General features: G+C 35.1%; 1 protein-coding gene across 1 annotated transcript in view; it reads left to right on the top strand.

The window, feature by feature from the left end:
* LOC143244403 (leucine-rich repeat, immunoglobulin-like domain and transmembrane domain-containing protein 2) overlaps positions 1 to 20,853 on the top strand; it is a 32,718-nt gene extending 11,865 nt beyond the window's left edge. Inside the window, exon 2 of the mRNA XM_076488998.1 lies at positions 15,550 to 20,853. Within this exon, the coding sequence (XP_076345113.1) occupies positions 15,901 to 17,781 (1,881 nt within the window). The 5' untranslated portion in view covers positions 15,550 to 15,900 and the 3' untranslated portion in view covers positions 17,782 to 20,853. The remainder of the gene's footprint in view (positions 1 to 15,549) is intronic.
* The last annotated feature ends 630 nt before the right edge of the window (positions 20,854 to 21,483 follow it).

Raw genomic sequence — 21,483 nt, 5'->3', positions numbered from 1 at the left:
ATGAACAGGCACTATGTTGTACTTCTCCTGAAGAAATGAACAGTCAGGTGTGTTGTACTTCACCTAAAAGCAATTAACAGGCAGGTATGTTGTACTTCACCTGAAACAATGAACAAACAGGTATGTTGTACTTCACCTGAAACAATGAACAAGCAGGTATGAAGTACTTCACCTGAAACAATGAACAAGCAGGTATGAAGTACTTCACCTGAAACAATGTACATACAGATATGTTGTACTTCACCTGAAGAAATGAACAGGCAGGTATGTAGTACTTCACCTGAAACAATGAACAGGCAGATATGTTGTACTTCATCTGAAACAATGAACATACAGGTATGCTGTACTTTACCTGAAAAATGAACAGACGGGTATGTTGTACTTCACCTGAAACAATGAACAAGCAGGTATGTTGTACTTCACCTGAAGCAATGAACAAGTAGGTATATTGTATTTCACCTGAAACAGTGAACATACAGGTTTGTTGTACTTCACCTGAAAAAATGAACATACAGGTATGTTGTACTTCACCTGAAACAATGAGCAGGCAGGTATGTTGAACCTCACCTGAGCAATGAACAGGCAGGTATGTTGTACTTCACCTGAAGAAATGAACAGGCAGGTATGTTGTACTTCACCTGAAGAAATGAACAAGCAAGTATGTTGTACTTTACCTGAAGAAATGAACAGGAAGGTATGTTGTACTTTACCTGAAACAATGAACAGGCAGGTATTTTGTATCTCACCTGAAGCAATAAACAGACAAATATGTTGTACTTCACCTGAAACAATGAACAGACGGATACGTTCTACTTCACCTGAAACAATGAACATACAGGTATGCTGTACTTCACCTGAAACAATGAAGAGGCAGGTGTGTTGTACTTCACTTGAAGAAATGAACAGGAAGGTATGTTGTACTTCACCTGAAGCAATGAACAAGTAGGTATATTGTATTTCACTTGAAACAATGAACATACATGTATGCTGTACTTCACCTGAAAAAATGAACATACAGGTATGTTGTACTTCACCTGAAAAAATGAACATACAGGTATGTTGTACTTCACCTGAAACAATGAAGAGGCAGGTATGTTGTACTTCACTTGAAGAAATGAACAGGAAGGTATGTTGTAATTTACCTGAAACAATGAACAGGCAGGTATGTTGTATCTCACCTGAAGCAATAAACAGACGAATATGTTGTACTTTACCTGAAACAATGAACAGACGGGTATGTTGTACTTAACCTGAAACAATGAACAAGCACGTATGTTGTACTTCACCTGAAGCAATGAACAAGTAGGTATATTGTATTTCACTTGAAACAATGAACAGGCACTATGTTGTACTTCTCCTGAAGAAATGAACAAGCAGGTATGAAGTACTTCACCTGAAACAATGTACATACAGATATGTTGTACTTCACCTGAAGAAATGAACAGGCAGGTATGTAGTACTTCACCTGAAACAATGAACATACAGGTATGTTGTACTTCACCTGAAACAATGAATAGACGAGTATGTTGTACTTCACCTGAAACAAGGTACAGACGGGTATGTTGTACTTCACCTTAAACAATGAACAGGCAGATATGTTGTATTTCATCTGAAACAATGAACATACAGGTATGCTGTACTTCACCTGAAAAATGAACAGACGGGTATGTTGTACTTCACCTGAAACAATGAACAAGCAGGTATGTTGTACTTCACCTGAAGCAATGAACAAGTAGGTATATTGTATTTCACCTGAAACAGTGAACATACAGGTTTGTTGTACTTCACCTGAAAGAATGAACATACAGGTATGTTGTACTTCACCTGAAACAATGAGCAGGCAGGTATGTTGTACCTCACCTGAGCAATGAACAGGCAGGTATGTTGTACTTCACTTGAAGAAATGAACATGCAGGTATGTTGTACTTCACCTGAAGAAATGAACAAGCAAGTATGTTGTACTTTACCTGAAGAAATGAACAGGAAGGTATGTTGTACTTCACCTGAAACAATGAACATGTAGATAGGTTTTACTTCACTTGAAGCAATGAATAAATCGGTCAGATGTGTTTCGCCTTTGATTGGTAGTGCATGCATTTGTATATAAAAATACTTTTATATATACAACTTATGTGAACTTACTTATGTCTATATATATGCACCATATAAAATACGTTCGTGTTCACTTTAAAACCATCTTATCGTTAGAAAGGTTTTAAAGATTTATGACCCAGATAATATTTTTCTCTTTCATTCACGTTCTTGGTAAACTCACTATATGATAAAAAAACAACAACAAATATTTATCAAACTTTATCATGTTCCTTGGTAAGTGGAGCAGTACATTTGCAGATTTAAATCTTAATATTCGGGACTCGATTCTCCCTGGTGAGAAGCGCGTAGGTAGCCAGCCAATTGTGTAGCACTGTGCTAAAAACTAAAGAAGCATAACTGCTTAACATATTAGACCTTATTAACGCTCTAGTAAAATAAAATTTAATTGCAAATCTATATTATACGAAGAACCATCATTAGTGGATATGCTCCAAAAATGACAAAGTGGCGTGTCTGGAGATTTAAACCTTTAGAAACCGGGTTTTGATACCCGTAATTGGCAGAGCACAGCTAGCCCTTTATGTAACTTTGTGCTTAACTGCAAAATAAATAAATAAACGTTACTGAACCTACGGTTACGCTATAAACGGTGGATAATGGCCAAGAACCTGTGAAATTGTTATAGTAACAAATCTTAACAAAAATGCAGTGTGAAAAGCTTGTGTAGTTTATTTGTTATGGAGCTGGTATGGTACTTAGTTCGAAAGCTCGCTTTGTGTCTCAGATAATCGGTAATTTAAAAATGGAAGATTAGGGCACACAGTTTATTCAGTTTGCTCCACTAGCGATGTTAGCATTAAAATCTCAGCGCTAAAAGTACTTTCGTCAGTTAAGAGACTGTTCCAGTGGAATTACTCAGCATTATTCAAGTAGTCTTTCTCTTACGGTATTTTCTCAACGATGATTCTCATCATAGAATGATAATAATACCATAAGTCTGGGATTACATAAAGAAACTTAGCAATCATATTTACGAAGGTAGGACGTTATTGTTAGAGCACTTAATTGTTTAACTGTATTATTTTTGCTATGCGGTATACAATTCGGAATATTGAATGTGTAAACACACGCTCAAATAGGTAGATAGATATGAAAAAACCTTGGGAAAGGTTAAGTGAAGTAGAACAAATCAAATGCCCGTAATCCGAGAGTTGCGGGTTCGAATCCCCATCACACCAAACATGCTCGCCCTTTCAGCCGTGAGGGCGTTATAATGTGACGGTTTATCCCAGTATTCGTTGGTAAAAGAGTACTCCAGAGTTGGCGGTGAGTGGTGATGACTATTTGCCTTCCCTCTAGTCTTTCACTGTTAAATTAGGAACGGCTAGAGCAGATAGTCCTCGTGTAGCTTTGCGTGAAATTGAAAACAAACCAAACCAATTAATTGAATACTCAACATTTCGTTTATTGGCTCTTTGTACTACTGTTAGTTTCGGTTTGTGTTTTAATATAATGCTTCTAAGAAGCTGTAAAGAGGAACTTTGAGTGTCCAGTTAAAGGAAAAGAACTATTTTATTGTTATAAGGTCATTTATTACCGTTGTTGAGATGTCTTTTATACACCAATATGAACTACGGAAATTAAATAATGAGTTTCATAAGATGTAGTTTGAATGTTCTTTATTTCCCTTCCTGACATTATGCTGTCCCTATGGAGAACGAAATAATTTGCATCATTTTCATCTATTGGTTGCCTGAAATTCACTTACATCTCAGCTATTGGTTGCTTGAAATTCATTTGCTTCTTAATTGTACGTTTACCTAAATCTGCTTGATTTTCAGATGTTAGTTATGTATAAGGACAGACAGATTATTTGGCAAAGGGTAAGAAAAACTTACCCTCAAAGAGAGAACATCACAGGTAGTGTAAAGGTTGTCTTCACAAGACTGCTGGTATGGCTATTAAAACTTTACTTAAAATAAAGCACAGAAAAACATTTTAAAAAATGTTAACTTGAAGATGACCTAAGAAGTTCGAAACGTTGTTCTGTACTTTATTTTAATTAAAGTGCTAATACCCATACCAGCTGTCTTGAAAATACATTTTTACTTCCAGTGGGTTTCTCGTTATCACGAAGGTAAAGGTTGCTTACCTAGTGAATGCAAATTCGGCTCCACAAGTGTATTTTACAGTTTGACATCTAGCTTGACACAGTAGCTAATTTTCAGTGAATGAGCCCAAGCCCAAAGATCATCTAACTGACCGTTATTTTTTATTACCAACGTCTCTGGATATTCTGGCAAAACTAAACCATTTATTAAACATCTAAATATTCCACCTGCAATAAGACAGGTACCTCATGTGGATGGTATGCCAGAGTCACATCCATCAGCGAATTGTGAAACGGAATAGTTATCCTGTGAAGAAGACAATGGATCTACTTCATTTTATCCATCTAGTAATTTTGATTCTGTGCCCTCTTATCATAAAATGCCTCATCTGATCATACATAAAATGAGACCTAAATAACCTGATTCGTGACTTGTTTCTATCAAAGCAGCACGGGCATTTTGGATCTCGTTTACAAAATAGAATGTATCATTTCCTGGAAGGAAATTTACAATATAAAAAAAATACTTTGTGTTTCTGTACAAATGTTGATACACTAATGAGTGAATTAGGTATTAAACACCATCCTAAAGAATGGAAACTTTCTTTCGACTCATCCAAAGTTAGTCTTAAAGCTGTAGTTTAACACAATAGGAACAGTAAGCCATCGATTCCTGTTGCACATGCTGTGAACATGAAAGAAACTTATCAAAGCATGCAGATTATACTTTGTATCATCAAATATGATCACCATGTGTGGTGATCTAAAAGCTAGTTCACTCCTGCTGGTCCTACAGAATGAAAATACAAGAATAGTTTGAACGAAACCACCATAACTAGAAAAATAGAGACGAACAGTAATTTTCAATGTGGTTTTCAGAATCTGCATCGCAAAGTACTCAGAAATATTTGAATTTTTTTCTAGTACCAAAGAAAAGCATTGTATCTTTCGGGGTGTTGTTGAAAAGTCTAAAGAGACTAGATAAAAAATGTAGTGTTAAAAACTATAATAGTGTAACGTCTAATGACAATTAAATTGATTACTATCGATTATTGTTGACATTTATCATAGAGCTAAAATAACGTTATTATTAGAGGTGTTAATACACATAACAGTAATACCGTCGAACGCTGTTGTGTTGCTTATAGTTTGATACTCTTGCTGTTAAATGTGATTATTATAGACAACGAAGAGATTAAAGGAAAAATCTATTATATCTCGATTTACAGTCATTTCCAAAGAAAACTTCTGATTAGATTATCTCAGTATTTATGTAATATCTTTACTGTAGTATTTTTATGCCTCAATTTTCGGCTATAGGTACTTTTTAATATTCATCGGGATTTTGGACCTTGTGCTCTTCACACGAGATTCTGTGTGGCGACAATAATAACCGAAAACTGAGTCAATATCCGCAATGTTTTTACTTTTCGATCTTTAGCTTGAGAATTGAGAGCTGTTAATCTGTCGACATTTAGAAAGAAAAATCTTTAAGTGTCCCCTTTTATTGCGCATTTAAATTAATGGATAAAATTAATGCTAAATTATTTTAACAAAATTCTTGAATAAATGCTATTAAGACTTTCCAAATTGTATTTTTCTGGGGTCCTCGAGTAGGCCTAACTTAACCTGACAAGACTTTTCTATATTGAGTGCCAGTTCTCGAACGTATATGTCTGCAATACTAGAGATAAATCGAAAACGTTGGTTTCTAGACATGATTCTCAGAAATTAAAAAAATCTACTAGTGCAATAAAACAAACAAAAAATGGTAGATTTTTCAGTTAAAATCTCTGCAATTTCGCCTTTAAAGATTTATTTTGCGATCAAGATACCTATATGTTCGGTCCAGCATGGCCAGGTGGGTTAAAGCGTTCGAATCGTAATCTCAGAGTCGTGGGTTTTAATCCTCGTGGCACCAAACATGCTCGCCCTTTCAGCCATGGGGGCGTTCTAATGTTTCGGTCAATCCTACTATTCGTTGGTAAAAGAGTAGCCGACTTTTTCAAGGTCAATAAAATAACAGTCTTTGTCGCAGCGATCCTAGGTTAACGAATCATTCTAAAGAATATAGTGTATGTTCTCATTTACACGGAGTTAAACGAGAAGTAGAGAAGAACATTATATTACATTATTTGTCATTACTTATATACAAAGACTGAGGTAATAATAATTTCGGGGGGGGGGAAGGTGTCCCTGGATAATTATTGTATAAAGCCGTTGTGTATCTATTTCTGCTTTGTCTACAGTGCAGTTTGGCTCTGGGGTACAAAAGTAGAATTATGAGTTGGCGCGCTAGCTTCGAAGTCGTTCGATACCACAAAACATTCCCCTCCTTTAACTCTGTTGATGCGTTATAAGAGTGGCAGTCAATCACTTAGCGTGGACAGCGGATGATCCTAACTGGTTGGCTTTCCTTTGGTCAGTAGCTCAAAATTAGGGACGGTGGCTAATAGATTTATTAGTTTTGCCACAGATACAAATATTTACGAGGTTTATACACGAAAGAGATATACATATGAAAACTTTGAAACATCATTATTCTCGGAGACACTTTGATAATATGTGTTCCTTCTTCAGATACAACCGTCTCCCGCTGGGACAGCAATGAATCTACGCATTTATAACGCTAAAATCACAGGTTTGATTTCCCTCGATGGATATAGTAGTTCGCCTGATGTGGATTTGTTATAAGAAAAAAAAAACACCACAAAAACAAAAGCACATGTATTTAGACATAACTGTTAAAACGTTGTCTCAGTGAAGTTTGGAATCGTGGCAGACATGTTTAACACATCATTACTACGGGCTTATAACTCTTCCATTACATGGTCTTCATTTCGGATGTATGAAATGCATGTAGAAGTATATTATGTAGAAGTATATCGTGTCATTATATTAACATTTATTGAATGTGTTAAAGAGTTTACACACACAAATATATATCAGTTATAAAGTTATTTATCGTAAAGGCCCGGCATGGCTTAGTGGTTAAGGGTCATGCGTTCGAATCCCCGTCACATCAAGCATGCTTGTCCTTTCAGACGTGGGGGCGTTATAATGTGACGGTTAATCCCATTATTCGTTGGTAAAAGAGTAGCACTACCTGCCTTCTCTCTGGTCTTACACTACTGGATTAGGCACGGCTAACCTAGATCGCCCTCGAGTAGCTTTCCGCGAAATTCAAAACAAACCAGATAAACTAATTAATTTTCAATCGTGGTATATAAGCCTATTTTATTTTATATTATTACTGAAGAATGACCAGGTAGTTAGGGCGCTCGACTCATAATTTGAAGGTTGCGGGCTCAAATCCCCGTCACACCAAACATGTTCGCCCTTTTAGTCGTGGGGACGGTATATATCACGGTCAATCCCACTATTCGTTGATAAAAGAGTAGCTCAAGAGTTGGCGGTGGGTGATGATGACTAGCTGCTTTCCCTCTAGTCTTACACTTTTGGATTAGGGACGGCTTGCACAGAGAGCCCTCGTGTAGCTTTGCGCAAAATTCAAAACAAACAAACAGACTTTATTTGACTTTTGTTACTTGTTTTTGTTTTTATGTCTGCCAACTAGCTACAATGTGAGATTCTAATAGAAACAAAATAAAACAAAAATACTGTGAAACAAATCTGTAATTTCACAGATGGAACTCTCTGAGATAAAAGAACATTTTCTAAGTTGTTTGTGCACACACCTTCATTTATGGGAAACGTTTTTCGACCATATTAGTTCGTTCACTACCGCGATAAAACAGTGGCAAGTCTATAGACTTACAACACTAAAATCCTGGGTTCGATTCCTAACGGTGGACACGGCATATTTTCCGATATGGCTATGCTCCAGAATAAACAAACAAACAAATCGTTTGTACAAGAAGTTCCAACAGTCTACTTGAGGAATAGTAGTGTATTCGCTTAGCTTATCAGTGTGAAAAACTAATTTTCGTTTACGTTGTAATTGTTTATGAACGTTGTATTTAGCAGCAACAATATATGATCATCAACACCACTTTAAAAAACGTATATAAAATTAAACGCAGTCTCCAGTGATACCTGGAAAGGTTTGTTTTTCGAATTTCGCGCAAAGCTACACGAGGGCTATATGCGCTAGCCGTCCCTAATTATCAGTGTAAGACTAGAGGGAAGGCAGCTAGTCATCACCACCCACCGCTAACTCTTGGGCTACTCTTTTAATAACGAATAGTGGGATTGACAGACGCATTATAACGCTCCCACGGCTGAAAGGGTGAGCATGTTTGGTGTGACGTGGATTCGAACCCTTGACCTTCTGCTTACGAATCGATTGCCTTAACCACCTGGCCGTGCCGGGGCCTTATCTGGAAAAGTAGCTTTCATTTAAGTGAAGTCGCTGTTTTAGTTGTGAAACGGTCAATGAGATTTGTGTTACTGTTTGAAAAGTTGTCAAGAGTAGATACCGAGTAGATACAATATATATACACACACACATACAAATAGATATAATTAACAATTATAGTGCTATTCTCACTTACAATGGGATTTTAAAAGCAGAATATGAAAAAAAAAATATTTTAATAGCAAAGTATAATGTATCCAGTGCAAGGATTTAACTCCTCAAAATTATCGGTTAGCCAAAGCTTATTTATTATTATTATTAAATTAAATCGGTTTCTAGTGGTGTACGAATTCAATAGCTCGAGTTGCTACCTGGAATATATATATATATATAGGATTTATCGCTAGATGTCTCTAAAGTAGAATGTTTTGACGTTAAGACCTTTGCCGCCTGTAGGATGACCATACACTACTTAGCAAAGTGTGATTATAGAGTTTTCCATGAGTGTACTAGTTTAAGAAGAGTTTGGACTTTAAGTATTGGAGTATATTGTGAGTTTGGACTTTAAATATTGGAGCATTACATTATCGATATCTTGAAAAACAGCTTTCAATAACGAAGTGGTTTATCTTTTGAACTTCGTATGTGATAGTCGCCAGAGTGCATCGACAAATAGTTTTGATGAATTGAACGTGTCAGAAAATTGCAGATGAAACAAAATAATAGATTAGATTACCATAGTTGAGGTGAGACACTTTAACGTCTTATCACTACTGGCTCATTTTAACAAGTCAAGATGCGTAGGAGTCTTTCACACGTGGCAAATAATTTTGAAATACGCTAATATTAAAAGAATATCCTCCAAATTAATTTTGACATACGCTAATATTGAAAAAAGACTGTTCCAAATTACTATTCAAATACGCTAATATTAAAATATGACTACTCCAACTTACTTTTTAAATACGGTAATATTAAAATATAACTTCTCCAAATGATTACTGAACTTCGCTAATATTAAAATAAAGATGTTCCAAATAACTATTGAAATTCATTAATATCGAATTAAGGCTGTTCCAAATGACTATTGAAATTCGCTAATATTGAATTAAGACTGTTCCAGATGACTATTTGTTTTGAAGAGTAACAGTGTTCCTGTCATTCTTTGACGGATTTTTTATTTACCTACAAACTGTTTTTAATGTTAGCTGAGAATATTTAAGGTCTAACCGACTTGCTAACAGCCAATTAAAGTTATTCCTAACAAGTATTTTTTTTGTAAAAACGTCAAAGTTTGTTTCTGACCTTTTGTTCAAATATTGTAGTAAAAAACTGACAGTAGAATTAGTACCGTGTTATCACAGTTAACGTCATACTGAATGATCCGATGAAAATGTTTTAGATGAAGGACTGACGTTATGACGTTGACTTCACTGGGTGACTAGATGAAATTATATTAAGAAATCCAGTGAAATTGTTTTAAACTCAAAATCTGCTAAACGGAAAACTTTTAAACAAATCGCTATTAATAATTGTTTATTGTGCTTACAAGCAATTATATTGTCGTATCATTTCTTAAACATTTCAATTGTTATATGTTTTTCCTTAAACTTTTCAATGATTTTATTGTGTGTCTTTGCTTAAACTTTTCTTTTCTAGTTTCGTTCTTAGAATATTATTTTCTAGATCTCCATCACTTTAAGAAATCGAATAAGATATTTAAAAAACTTACAAATATAGTTTTGATAAAGTGATAAACTGAAAATAACAGTTTAACTTAAGTCGAATTACGAACTGCAAAACTAACGATTTTCAAGAGTGTGTGTGTGTGTGTTTTTATAGCAAAACTACATCGGGCTATCTGCTGTGTCCAACAAGGGGAATCCAACCCCTGAATTTAGCGTTGTGAATCCATAGACAACAGGTTACATTTGAAAAGATGAAAAGCCAGTCAACTGCTTTATCGACTTTAGTGTCGATCAGTAAGAGATATTTGTCCAGGTTGAGATCTTGGAAAATTAGGGATGGCATTTATAGCTTGATCTGCTATACCTTTCTTGTATAGATTGCATCTATCTATTAGAAGTTACGCATACAAATTAACTTCTGATACTTGAGTTTAAGAATTTAAAGGGAAACATTTAACTGTGCCATTAAATATGATGGTTCACTGAGTAACGTAACATACCATAAAATAGGGTAAAGATTTCATCTGCTTCTAACGGTCTTTATCCTCATGTATTATTACGTATATAATGTTTTGTTTCAAGAGTAAATAACGTAAATGTGTTTCTAATTAAACTAAATGCAATTTGTCCTCTGCCCAACACACAGTTTCTAGCGCTGCAAATCCACAGACATACCGCTGTGTCACTAGGTCGCTAGTAAATTGAACCAAAATTAAAAACAACAAATATTTTGAGTTTTTGCTTTTTTGAAGATCATGCGTCGTACGACTTTGTAGCCCACAGAATACATAACTCTCCTCGTGATTCATGGCATGTGCAAGTTTTACTGACGTCACGACAGTACAATTGCAACATTAAACATCCTGTATGTAACGTCGTTTTAGTGCTTACTTATTAACAACACACACACTACTGTATAGTGGGGCGAGTGGCTAAAAGAAGTTAAAATAAAGAGAAACAAACTGATTAAGTGCTGTTAGTAAACAATTGTTAATCCTTTAGCGTGTATGATAGTATTGTACTGTTGACTGTCTGCCTTCTAGTGCTCTGATTAGTAAGTGATAGTTTAAAACAGCAGCTATTAGTACTTAAAACAGATATTTGTGTTTAGCTTTGTAAGTGTTATACTAGCTTAACACACCTACCTGAACGTGTAACAACGAAATCGTCGTAATAATCATTCATTAATGAAAGCGAAATGGTTGAATATGGTTATAAATGGTTAAATAATTGGAATTCTGATGAATAAAGAGATACGTTCCTAGAATCGCTCAGCTTCGAAATCGTTTTCTAAACCAGTTTAAACAGAATATATGGTATGTTTACGTATGTAGTAGTATCAGTTAGACCTTACATATTGGATAGTCATTCAAAGAATCTTATAATGGCACACACGTCCTCTGGTACACGCATTTCGATTAAACGTTAAGTATACAAACATTCAAACTTTTTCATCACTGCACAAACTATTCATATTCATGACACACGTTGTACTAACGTGGTACCTTATGGTTCAGGGCGTTATAACAGGTACATAAGTACAGAGGTCATATATGTTTGCGGATTGACGACGTTAGAAACTGGGTTTTCATACACGTGGTTAGCAGAGCACAGATAATCCATTGTGTAGCTTTGTGCTTAACTTTAAACAAACAAATGATATATATTACTTAACACTGTCAAGAAAGTCATCTGAGAGTCATGTTGGATACATTGTAGCAGGACAACTTCATTCATTATTTACGCTGCCCGTGTAAATGTTAACTTCGGCAAATATTGGACAGGTGCTTATAAGTATAATTAAGCTACTTTTAATTTCGAAGGTTTTTAACATTTTAAAAACAATTTTTGTTTATTTGTGTTTCAGAGTTTAGTGCATAGCTACTCAATAGCTATTTGTGTTAAAAATTACTAATTAGTGTTCACTAATTGCCTTAGGCCTAGCTTAGCCGGATGATTGAGAAGCTAGACTCGTAGCTTGAGAATCACGAATTCGAACCGCCATCATCGAACATATTCGCCCTGTCAGCTGTGGGGGCGTTATAAACTAACGATCAATTTCATTATTCATTGGTAAAACAGTAGCCTAACAGTGGACAGTAGGTTGTGATGATTCTAGTTATTCACTCTTAAATTAGGGACGACTATCGAAGATAGCCTTCGTGTAGCTTTGGACGAAATTCAAACCAATCCTGCAAACTGTCCTAATTACCTCTTAGTGGCTGAGCGGAGGGTCTGGAAATATATAATCCTGACCATTGCTTAACATCAACCAAGCAGTTTTCCAAATTTCGAACTGATAGATTAAAGGGAAGATATGGTTACTTTCGTTCTTTATTAAGTACAAATTTCTCGCTTCTTCCCAACGTTTCGAATTAGTGATAAAAACTTGATTATTTTTTAGATTAACTGTGTACTACAGACAAAGTTTTAACGTCTTTTTACTCAGTGAATTTTCAACAACTATATATTCTATTTAAATTGTAGTTTTCCGTGATGACGAGAACTTTGTGAACCCGACGACGACCGAAGAAGGTCGAAACGTTTTTCGCCCCTCTATCAGTGCTTTCTCTACCCATACCAACCGTTTTTAAATATATAAATTGTAGTTTATTCTTATTAATCTGGGACGCTACAATCTTACAATTAATTACCTGCGACGTAGCGTCTCACAGAACGAGATTTTCAAGCATACACTTTTAGCTCATAGCTCCGTCACCTCTTGACCGATTTGAAATCCAGTTACAGTTAAACCTTTTCAACTGATGTATTTGACCACGTCTAAGGTGTCATAAATTCATTTACTATAATTATATGTAAAAAGTTTATACTTGAGGGCAGAACAGTAGAAGTCTTGATGAGTAATAAAATCGGATCTGGTTCACACTCGCCCGAATCTTAGTACTGTTGCGCACATAAATTAATATATATAAAAACCAAGTATCGGTCGGTCAGTCGGTTGGTAACGCTCGACTTTTCCGAATGTTGTGAGTTACACGAATCCAATCCCACTTTTTTTCCATAATAGTTCTTATTTTGATTTGCCATTTGTGTTTCAATTGAACTAAATCACTAACATAGGAGTAAATATCTCCTAAATTTCAGTACTTTTTCTCCTATATAAAACCCTGTCAAGGAACGTGTTCCCACAGCCAGATTAGTATGGTGTTATTTGTGTGACACCACATCATTATGGCGTCAAACTAGTTAAGATTCAAATATTAAAGCCGGTAAGACTCTCGTGAAGAATAAGTCAAAACTTAGCAGAAATCTGTGCTTGGGAATTATTATGAATTGTTCTTTTATTAAAGCAGACTGAATAAACAAATTATCTGTAGAGATAAAGAACAGATGAAGAACAGGTGTGCATGCAATTGGATGGTGATCGTATATTTTAATCTTTTATCCAAAGGCATCAGTATCTATGTCATTTAGGTAAAAGAGATATTTCTCAGAATAAATTTTGTTTTCTCAAGCAATAAGTCCATTACTTTTATTATGTCTTTTAATGGCATCAATGCTGTATATGTATATTTGATTATTCAAATTTTGGCAGACTTTGATTTCCTGCCATTTTTGATGGACTTTTACATTAGTATAGCTAATAAAAAAAGAAAAAAAGGTCTCATGAACGCGGCTATTGATGATTCCCTGTTCCTTGTCTGTTTTTTATTTGCAAGTTAGTAAGTTTAAGAAATATGATCGTTTCTGGCCACTATGATAAAAATCAACTGAAAATATTTTTGTCCACCGATTGGACAAGCTACAACTTTACGGATTAACAGTGCTGAAATCCGGGGCTCTTTTTTCCCAGCGAACAGCCCAACAACTCTTTGCTCTGAAATAAACATCCAGTCAATAATATATTTATAAAATATTTAATATGTTTACACTGCATATTCCCACACATCCATTTCTGTAGGATGAAATACCTGAGTGTTAAAATACACTTCGTAGTTTTATCTTATTCATTTTTTTCTGAAAATTCACGCAGTCCTGTCTTGTAAGAACGTGAAAATTCGATTATTTTCTCCATGATTTAAAGTACTTCTTTTGAGACACCATATTTTTTCTTCCTTTTCTAAAGTCTGTCCTCACCAAAGCCTACACGTTTTAATGATTCAATAACCTCGTAAGAGGCTAGCATTTACTTTGATTTCTTTATTATACAGAAGACTTTCAAGTGAGACTAAGGCACGTAGTTCATAGCCTTCAGACTTTGTAGGCTTCTTTTCACACTTTCCAAGGAAGACAATAGATGTAAGTGCATGATACTCAAAGAAACACGTAATGGGAACTGCATGCATGAACAGTCAGGTATGAGAGCGTATAAACATACATTATCTCGTTTTCTTTTCTCCCTCACGCCTTGAATGGATTATTTCCTGCTAATAAGAGCTAAGCCTTACAGACGTGATCCGTTAAGGAAAACAAGGTCAAGCAGATATCACGAACACACAGCAGGCTTGTCGATTGTCTTTAGGGTCGCAAAAACAATTTGATAAGATGTAATGACTACTGTATCTCGTTCTTTGTCTAAAAGAGTAATGTATGGTTTCTCCTGTTTCTTAATCGTGCACTTAGGCCTCACATTTTGCCATAATTCTACAAAGTACACGTATTGTTTTCTCATAGGAAAAAAAAACAGAAGAGCTTTAAATATCATAATAGGTAACAAGATCATTGTAAATGTACCATCGGCTAAGAATAACGAACCGACTCTGCGTGAAAATTTCAAGCAATTTGCAACAATAATAATCAGACAAGGTAAATGGGTTGATTTGAGCTCAGAAATTTCGTTTTTGGTAGCATTTATAGGTGAAAAGGTAAGGTATCAGGATAAAACTCCGGCAGCTTTTTGTAAACTCGTTAAAACTTTTTATCTAAAATTATTTTTCTTTTTGCGCCATTGTCTTAACGTCCCTCACTGGTACAGAGGTGAGTCTATGGATTTACAATGCTAAAATCAGGGATTCGATTCCACACGGTGCACTCAGCGGATAGCTCGATGTGGCTTTGCTATAAGGAAACACACACACTGTCTTAACGCTTATAAATATCAACCATGTAAATAAATATTGTTCTTGTGAGTTAATGTTGAAATTCAAATATTTATAATAGAAAAAAATAGAAATCAGACGATGTCATGTACTGTATTTATACAAAAAATATCAACACTCTCAATAATTAATTAACTTTTTCCAGTATTATAAGTATTTAGTTAAATTAAAAACACTATTTCATATTTTTTCAAATAAAAAAACGTGTCTTCCACATCAAGTTATATTCACTAATCCAACCAGCTATAATATTTTGCAAATCTAAGTGGAATGTACTTCAGGGCGCTTATGTGATTCGTTTTACTTTCTTCTTTCCAGATATACGATTTCTGGGATTATTCATCCAGTCGGAGGCAGAGATAAAACTGGAAACATTGTTCTAGAGAGATCCAAGTATTGAAAAGACATGATAGAGTGGAATAATTCATGAAAGAGCTGTTAGACTCTTCCATTGTTGCGTGATTGTAAGATAGCAAAGATTTGTAGTTTAACAGATTCAGTTCGGAGTGAAAATTATCTGTGAAATGAATGAGAAAATTATGGGGGGTGGGGAAAAATAGCAGCTTTTTTTTATTAAACAAGAAGTAACACGCAGAATAAGAAAAAAAGATGACATACAACCACTGAGGAATTGGATGGATCTTTCAGTTTGTTTGTTGGACTTTTTTTATGCTTCGCAGCATGCAGGAATCAATGCGTCGCTCGTGGACGCTGGTTCTTTACTTAATATTAGGTGCTTGTGTTGTTTGTTCTGGAGTGAAAAAGTGTCCCGTAGTGTGTAGTTGTATTTGGAAACACGGAAAAGAGACGGCGGAATGTCTTCGTGCTGGCTTGAAAAGCGTACCAGGAGGCATTAGTAGCAGTACGCAGGTTTTGAATCTTAATGGAAATACAATCTGGAGACTTCCAACTAAATGTTTTCAGCGTGTGGGTTTAGTAAACCTGCAGAAGATTTACCTTTCTAAGTGTCAGTTACGAGACATTCACAGTCAGGCTTTTAAACATCTGTTTAATCTGGTTGAGTTGGACTTGAGTCACAACTTTCTGGACACAGTTCCATCCGATGCTATGTCCGAGAGTCGACTCTTGCGTAAAGTAGACCTGAATAGCAACTTAATTTCGAAAATTGAGGAAGATACATTTTTAAACTTAACTCACTTGACCTTCTTGAATCTCAGTAAATGTCAAATAAAAGTAATTGAACCTAGAGCCTTCCAGTGGTTAGTGAAATTGGAAAACCTTTATTTGCAATACAACAACCTGCATCATCTTCCCCAGGACTTCAGTCATACGTTGGCACCTTTACACAGTTTAGAACTGCACCATAATCCATGGGTGTGTGATTGTGAGCTCAGGAGCTTAAGACTGTGGATGATCAATCAGAAGATTCCCACTGCTGTTTCTCCTAGATGTGATTCCCCACCACACTTGAAAGGATTCTCCTGGGATTCTTTGGATCTGGACGATTTTGCTTGTCTTCCCGTTTTCACGTCTGATGAAGCTACTATTTATGCGACTCAAGGTGCAAATGCTACATTATATTGTCAGGTATTTTCAATTCCCAAATCGCAACTCTTTTGGACTTCGGACAAATTTTATGAGTTCGACACAGAAACAAAAAAATATTACACTGTAAAAAAGGAGAATAAGGGTCAAAGAGTTTCCAGCACCCTAACATTTAATAATGTCAGAGCGAATTCCAGTGGTAGCTACTTTTGCAATGCTGAAAATAAAGCTGGAAACGTTTCCATCAATATAACTTTAGTTGTTCAACCACTAGAGCTTAGATCGTTAATTGTTCTAAGTGGCTCGGAACTCATCGGAATTGTGATAGGAACATTATTAGTTGGTACGATTCTGTTTATTTTAATATGTTTCGCATTATTACACCGGAGACAGAAGAGAATTAATAGAAGAAGAGCAGAAGCCAGCGCTATGCGTAAAAAAGACAGTTTGAAGGTGAGTTTAAGGGATGAAGACCAGACACCATTCCAAAATATCGGTTCTGAGGAAGGTCTTTCTGACAGCACGAATTATACTTCGGATGGAACTGTTTCCAAGAAACCAGAACTTGTTAATATGACCAATCAGAATCGATACTTCAATAAGTCTTTATCTAAGAGCTGCGTGAATGTTTACGATAATCCGCTACCTTCATTCGCCAACACTTTAAACCGCCCTCAGAAAGACACCACGCTTGATAACTTTCACAAACGCAGAGGCCATTGTCGAAGGTGTTCGCTGGCTTCTAAGCCTAAGCATTACAGCTGTTCTCGCACTTGGCAGAAACGAAATCAGCAGCGGTTTCTATCAGAACAAGGACTTTACTTTGATGAAGAGAATTCTTCAGCGCTGTACGAGTACTATGTACGGAAAAATTCTCTTGACGAAGATTGCGCGCTCGGTTACCCAACCTACCAAAGTGAACGCCACATCTCCAGGTGTGTTCAGTTTAACTTACCCCAGCATGGTAATCACTTCAGGAATAGGGGTTCGCCTGACGAAGGTCTTGGAGATGAACAAGAATTGGAAACAGATATTCTAAATTGATACTATTTCAATAGTATTAATAGTCAGCTTACCCACTAAAAATGTTTTACCGTAGAAACCTTATTTTAAGTCGTAAACCTGTGTTGAGGAGTGTTTGAAACCGAAAGCTCTTAGTTCTTAAAACCTGACTTTTCGTTAAATAACAGAAACAATAAATAAGTTAAAATTACAGTATTTAAACTTCTAGATCTTATTAGTAGAGAGATATCATTACCTAATTATACTAAACGTAGCCACCGAAGTAACAAGTTATTAATAAGAATGATTTCGATACGTCTAGTTTTACTGTTTTTATAGATACTCGAGAATACAACTTAACTAATAAAATTATAGTGCGAAGGCCGAAACGTTATTCTATGGTTGATTTTAGTCGATAACTGATCAACTGTTTCATACATGTTAATATAGTGTTGTTAGAATACTTACTGATATATGTCGATGTTTCTCCATGGTAAACAGTGCAAGTTGATATATGTACAAAAAAACACACATGTCAAGTATTTTATTCGAAGTGTGAAGAAAGATTCATTAATTCTGCTTATGGCCGCCAGTCGTAGAGACTGCTTTGTAATACAAATTGTAGAGATAACGACAACATTAATTCTACCTCAAATGATGCTAAATGTCCAATAATTATAATAATAATGAGCCATATACTACCAAAATATGGCTGAAATACAGGAATTACTGTTGATACATTTTTATGCCATTCAAGGATATTATCCTGAAAAATATTAACAGTGGATTTGTCCGAATCGGTTATCACATATCGTAAACAGAAGCCCGGTAAAGGAACCAATTGCCTAATTGTTCCATGGAGTACTATTTTTTCGTGATGTTTTATATTAATTCTATCAAAACACCTAATTAGATTAATTGAAGTAATGAAAAGAAAACTCTGCAGTTCTACGACCAAATCAAAGTGGCTTCATAACTCGGTGATACCCGAAACGAAACCATCAGGTCGAAAGTAAAACATAAGCGTAGGAAGTAAATAATAGACAATTTTTAGGACTCTTGTCAGTGTAATCTGTAAACGAGAACTGCTTTTATTCCAATTAGGAGTTTGGAGAGTTATGTTTCTGGCTTTAACACGAAATATTTATTTCTTTCCTTTTTTTTTATTCTGTGTCTAGTCAGCGTTTCCATGTGTATTCTTACAGCAAAATCACCTCGGACTATATCTGCTGTGTTTACCGAGAGGAATCGAGCCCCTGATTTTAGCCAGCAATTGCAAAGAAAGTTTCTTGTGCCAACAACTTAATATCATTACTGAAATAAATTTCAACACGAAAAAGGCTTTCGACGTATAACAGAAGTTTAACAACAAAAAAAGCTGTCACTTCAATGCTTACAATTAATTTTCTTTCTCTTCATGTTAAAATCCGAGGTTCGATAAGCACAGTAAAATAACCCATTGTAGTTTTGCTCTAACATAAATAACCAATCCTTCTTCTTTATTCGTCCCCCACTAAAAGAGCGGTAACTCTACGGAGTTACAACGCTAAAAGCAGGGGTTCGATTCTCCTCGGTAGACTCCGCAGATAGCCCAATATGTCTTTGTTATAAGAAAACACTCCTCTTTATTTCTAGTAATTGTGCGTTATTAACAAACTATTTTTTTCTACAAAGATGATCCCAAAATAATGCACTAGAAAGTTGTTGAGCTGTCTATGAGGAGAGTATATTTATACACTGGTATGCGCTTAAAACAAGTGTTAACAAGACTTTCGTGAATAAATTTTATCTGCCAATAAAAACATAAATAGGAAACAGATTTAGGAGCTATGGTCGTGCCAATTAACCTACAAAGTGGTCAGTGTGAAGCAAAGTAACAGTCTATGTATCTAAACTATACGTAAGCGAATAATTATTTGTAATATCTGTAGTATTAGCTTCTTTTGGCTTTATTGGCTACGCTCCTTTTCTGTAGAAGTCTTGTTAAGAGTGTATTAGTAACACAACATGTGGTTATTTGGTTCACGCAAGGCCATCCCACAACTCTGAGAGAAAAAAAATTAAAATATGCTAACTTTTTTAATTTAAAAATAATAACTTAGGTTATAATTGTTCCCCCTTGAATTAGGCTTAGAATAATAATGTATTAAATTGTAAATATTTCTCTGTATCTGTTTCTTTTACGAATCCTTTGTAGACAGGTTGTAATTTTTAAACAGATATTATTATGAAGTTGTTATTTACTGAGATACAGTTTGAGGTCACGTGCTCTATTGTATTTGCCTATGATGTGAGAACGAGAATTGGTTATTGAAAATATATGAAATTAAAGCAAGGATGAAACATCATTGTGCTCACAAATAATAATGTAATAATAAATATAATAACTTTAATTTCATATAACGGAAATAAAGCATTAGTTCCTACCTAATCTATAAGTATGTAAAACTATTGTGTTAAAGATTACACTAGGACAATAAAATCACCACTTCTTCAGTGAATGTTGAGAAAATTTTACTTAAAAGTGCGTGTTATAAGCTTCATTTTTATTACACATATTTTAAACATTACATTTTAGTGCGTGTGATTATTTCACAGTGTATGCATATTTCTGGATTTATAAAAAATAAATTAAAACATTCATATATACCTTAGCTATGTATTTAACAAAAAAGTATATTCTCATTTTTCGTTACTTTTGAACCCCTTCCGTAATTTGCCAAACATAACTCCGTCTTCTACGTAACGTTTACCCAAGTTTATTTGGGCAAATCATTTCTCGACGTATTTTTAATTATTTTCCCAAACTGATCGTATTATTATGTGTTGCGGATAGCTATCAACAAGCTAAATGGAAAAACAAAACAAAAAAAACTGCTCTTGCTTTATTACCCCCACCCCAAATAAACAAGAAACATGACACGGAAGTAGCAACTAAAAAAAAAAATGTGTAGTGTGCATGCGCAGTTGTAAAATGTTATTTCAATATATCGATGTTCGATGTAATTGTTAACCTAAACCGGCCATTTGTGTACCTAAAACAATATTGTATACAGATATTGTGAAATTTCAAATAAAGCTATTTTTGCCACCAGAATTAAGATATGTATAGTTTTACTTCTCATATCCCCGTCACACCAAACATGATCGCCCTCTTAGTCATGGGAGCGTTATAAAGTCATGGTCAATCCCACTATTCGTTGGTAAAAGAGTAGCCCAAGAATTAGCGGTAAATGGTGATGACTAGCTGTCTTACACTTAAATTAGGGACGGCTAGCGCAGATAGCCCTCGTGTAGCTTTGCGTGAAAATTCGAAAACAAACAAACTTCTCATATCAACTTAGCATGTATATTGATTAAGTGTACATTGTAGTACGCTAGACGTTTGTTAGTTAGTTTTCCATAAAAATATTCTTACAAATGTATTTAATTTTATAATAAAACTTAAATTGTAAGGGTGTTAGATAAACTACGTTACGACATTACACTTTTCTCGTGAGACTACAAATGTACAGACCAGTGTGCTTAACTACAAACAAACAAATTCTAGTGTTTTTTCGTTTGTTTTTGAATTTCGCACAAAGTTACACGTGGGCTAGCATTGATAATAAAACCATGAAAATATTTAGAAAAAGTTTTGCATCTTGGTTTAAAAAAAACAACAAAAGAAGAACGTCATATGCACTTTTTACCTGCCGGAAAACGTGGGTAGGGCTGTGTCTTTCGATATCATGATTAATATTT

The sequence above is a fragment of the Tachypleus tridentatus genome, chromosome 2 (genome assembly GCF_004210375.1).
Source record: "Tachypleus tridentatus isolate NWPU-2018 chromosome 2, ASM421037v1, whole genome shotgun sequence".
In the NCBI taxonomy this organism is placed as follows: domain Eukaryota; kingdom Metazoa; phylum Arthropoda; class Merostomata; order Xiphosura; family Limulidae; genus Tachypleus; species Tachypleus tridentatus.
This window is presented reverse-complemented; position numbering and strand designations above follow the sequence as displayed.